The sequence below is a fragment of the Hermetia illucens genome, chromosome 3 (assembly GCF_905115235.1).
Source record: "Hermetia illucens chromosome 3, iHerIll2.2.curated.20191125, whole genome shotgun sequence".
NCBI lineage: Eukaryota > Metazoa > Arthropoda > Insecta > Diptera > Stratiomyidae > Hermetia > Hermetia illucens.
This window is the reverse complement of record NC_051851.1, coordinates 132513403-132516941: the sequence shown is the minus strand read 5'-3', so window position 1 is coordinate 132516941 and position 3539 is coordinate 132513403. Positions and strand designations below refer to the sequence as shown.

At 41.6% G+C, this 3539-nt stretch overlaps 1 protein-coding gene across 1 annotated transcript; it reads left to right on the top strand.

The window, feature by feature from the left end:
• The first annotated feature begins 1085 nt into the window (after nucleotides 1–1085).
• Nucleotides 1086–2987, top strand: LOC119652157 (odorant receptor 2a-like). Its single transcript, XM_038056102.1, has 5 exons — nucleotides 1086–1176; nucleotides 1492–1545; nucleotides 1593–2277; nucleotides 2344–2701; nucleotides 2768–2987. Exons 1-5 carry the CDS (start codon nucleotides 1086–1088, stop codon nucleotides 2816–2818), a joined length of 1239 nt encoding a protein of 412 aa, XP_037912030.1. The 3' UTR covers nucleotides 2819–2987.
• The last annotated feature ends 552 nt before the right edge of the window (nucleotides 2988–3539 follow it).

The window sequence follows — 3539 nt, the reverse complement described above, 5'->3', positions numbered from 1 at the left end:
TTAGTACGTCTCGGGTGGTTCTTCCCATGATGTCGATATCGTCAGCATGGGTGGACTTAAAGAGGATCGTACCTCTTGCATTTACATCAGCATCACGGATTACTTTCTCGAGGGCCAGGTTAAGAGGACGCATGACAGGGCATCCCCTTGTCGTCGACCGTTGTTGATGTCGAATGGTTTTGAGAGTGATCCTGCTGCTTTTATCTGGCCTCGCACATTGGTTAGCGTCAGCCTAGTCAGTCTTATTAATTTCGTCGGGATACCGAATTCTCTCATGGCCGTGTACAGTTTTACCCTGGCTATGTTATCATAGGCGGCTTTAAAGTCGATGAATAGCTGGTGCAACTGTCGTCCATATTCCAACAGTTTTTCCATCGCTTGCCGCACAGAGAAAATCTGATCTGTTATTGATTTGCCTGGAGTGAAGCCTCTTTGGTTTGCGCCAATGATGTTCTGGGCATATGGGGCTATCTGGCCCAGCAAGAGAGCGGAGAATATCTTATCGATGGTACAGCAACGTGATACCTCTATAATTGCTGCACTGTGTGATATCTCCCTTTTTATGTATGAGGCAGATAATGCCTCGTTACCGTTATGATTTTTTAGCCGATGAATTACACGGAATGTTTCTCCAATACTTAGTGGTGGTAGTATTTGTCCGTCGTCTTCAGTTGGCGGGAGCTCCAATTCGCCGATGTTCTGATTGTTCAGTAGCTCATTAAAGTACTCAACTCATCGCTCTAATATGCCCATTCTATCGGAAATCAGATTTCCATTTTTGTCTCGGCAGGATGAGCATCGAGGTATATCAGGCTTCATCCTGCTGACTTGTTGGTAAAACTTGCGAGCTGATGCGGTTGCTCCCTGTACTGTACTGTTGGTTCTGCCAGGCTTCCTTTTTCCTTCTGTGAAGTCGCTTCTCCGCTCGACGGAGTTCGTGGTAAGTCTCTGCGCGTGCCCGCGTTCTTTGAGAATGCAACATTACCCTTTACTCTTCCGCCCCGTTGCTAGCTTACATTCATCGTCAAATCAGCCGTTCCGACTTCTTTTCCCATAACAGCAACATTGAACGGAAATGCGGGGAAATGGTGAATTATGAGCCACTGGTTCGAGAAATTCAGGAAATTTTGCGTTTCGAACGGGATGTTGTAGTTTCCATAATATTGTCAGCTACAGGTATTGTTCCTGAATTCCACACGGCTTTCCTTTGTGTCCTGGGAATTTCGCAGTCTCGTTGAGACTATGCCGAAGTACACCATTCTGCATACGTGCTCGATGTTGCGGGGTGTTCTCGACGGGCTCCTATTGACCTACTACCGGCCTGAAAGTACACTATCGGTAACGATGTTTTAAATGGTTATCCTGTTGGCGAATCTATTCATTCGAACCCATTCTATATAACAATCGGGTAGACAAAAAGTCAAATGGAATTACAATTTGAGCTGCACACATTTTTTTGTGAAATTGACTAATATTAATTTCTCTTTGCAGGTCGAATTACGGGGATAAAGGTGGTGTTTGCCGCTGGTAACACATTGCTGAAATGTATGCTAAATACGAAACAAAGAGAGTTTTTCGTATAGTTTTGCTAGCATTGGAATATCTTGGACTGTATCCACCCAATAATGCTCGCACATCGTACTATATTTATTCATTCCTACTGAACGTCATTGTGACAGTTTGCTATCCGATCACCATGACTGTTGATCTGTTTCTATTAGAAGATCGGAGCCTGCTATTTCGAAATGCATGTGTGACTTTTGCCGATGCAATGTCTGGTGTAAAGTCATTGAATACATTTTTCAAGCGTAAGCAACTTCGCCGAATTAATAACCTCTTGGAACACTTAGATAATCGAGTGAAGGAAGTCAACGATCATGACGAACAGAGGTATTTAGAAAGAATCATTAGGACTGCCAATCGGATCCAGTTTGGCTACTTTATTCCGTTCACTGCGGTCGCAATGACATGTTTTTTACCTGCTATCTTCTCGAAGCAGAGACGGTTAATCTATAGCGCGTGGTTCCCAGTCGATTGGAAAAACTCTGATACTCTATATTATATTGTCATCGTATATCAGCTTATTGGTGTCTGGATTAACATTTGTCAAAACATGCTAAGTGACTCTTATCCGGGCCTATATTTGTGGATTCTGAAAGGACATTTTCATGCCCTGAATATACGAGTGTCGAAAATTGGATATGATCTACGAAAAACTGGTGAAGATTACTATCAGGAACTGCTGAAATGCATTGGGGATCACAAAGAAATTCTGGAGTGAGATTTGATTTAACTAAATTGTATTGCAGGATATGTGCTTTTGTTAAATTAAAAATATTTCAGATATTGCAGAGTTTTTGAAGAAACGTTTAGTGGAGTTCTATTTGTGCAAATTTTCGTAACTGAGGTGACTCTTTGTATCACGGCCGCTTATATTCCTTATGTTGATGGCATGGCGGAGATGATTTATACGTTAGTCTATTTCGTATGCATGGCCACTGAGATATGTTTGCCTTGTTACTGCGGAAATGAAATTGTCTATGAAAATGCACAATTCAGTAATGCATTATACTCTTGCAACTGGATAGATCAAGATCGGAAATTTAAAAATGCTCTGCTCTTTACTATGCAAAGAACACAGAGACCTACTATCATCTATGCTGGTGGAATTGTAATGATTTCGTTATCAACTTTACTTACGGTGAGTGTAAACTAAACTTTCCAGACACTTATGTATCTATAGCTAATATTATACTCTTTCCTGCAGGTTTTTAAGAGCACTTACTCTCTTTTTACAATCGTGAAACAAACGCGCTAACAGTGACTTGACTGAAAGGGTAGCTGTGCCTTCAAGAAAATTATGATTTGAACTTGCTAATCGAACTTAGAATTTTTGCCTTTGAAACGCTGTAAAACACGCGGTAATGAATTCCACATCATTAGCTAATAGTTTCTAACCGCTTCAACTTTCTACGCACTTGCAATTAATTAATATTATAATCAAATAAATGCATTCAAAATGACAAAGTTGTTTGAGAATTATTTATCATTTTCAGCTGGCTTATTAAGGCTTTGCTTACAACAATAATGCTGAAATCGATTCAATATCTGTCCGTCTGTCCGTCTGTCCGCCTGTCACACACGATTTACTCCGAAACGGCAGAAGCTATCTTTACGAAATTTAGTGAGAATATGTGGTCTGTGAACCGCTACGCGTGCAACAATAGGCATCATTTTCTGGTGGCTTTAAGCGGTGTAATGAACTTACTTGGGTAGGATGATCAGAACGAACAACCTAAGTGGCTGACAACGACCTAGAGGGCAGAACTATCCCACAAACCTAAAAGACATTGGCGAAATTGACCGTGAAGGTCCGCCCCAGGTTCCCATCCTTCCTTGACATCCTTAGGCAATTTCATCTTTTTGAAGATGTCCCTTGAAAAGGTTCCGCAGGATGGACTGATGGACTTGGCGAGAAGTAACTAGGCTCGCATCAATATCCACCGCAAATTCCCCCCCAGTTGGTGAAAAAACCTCAC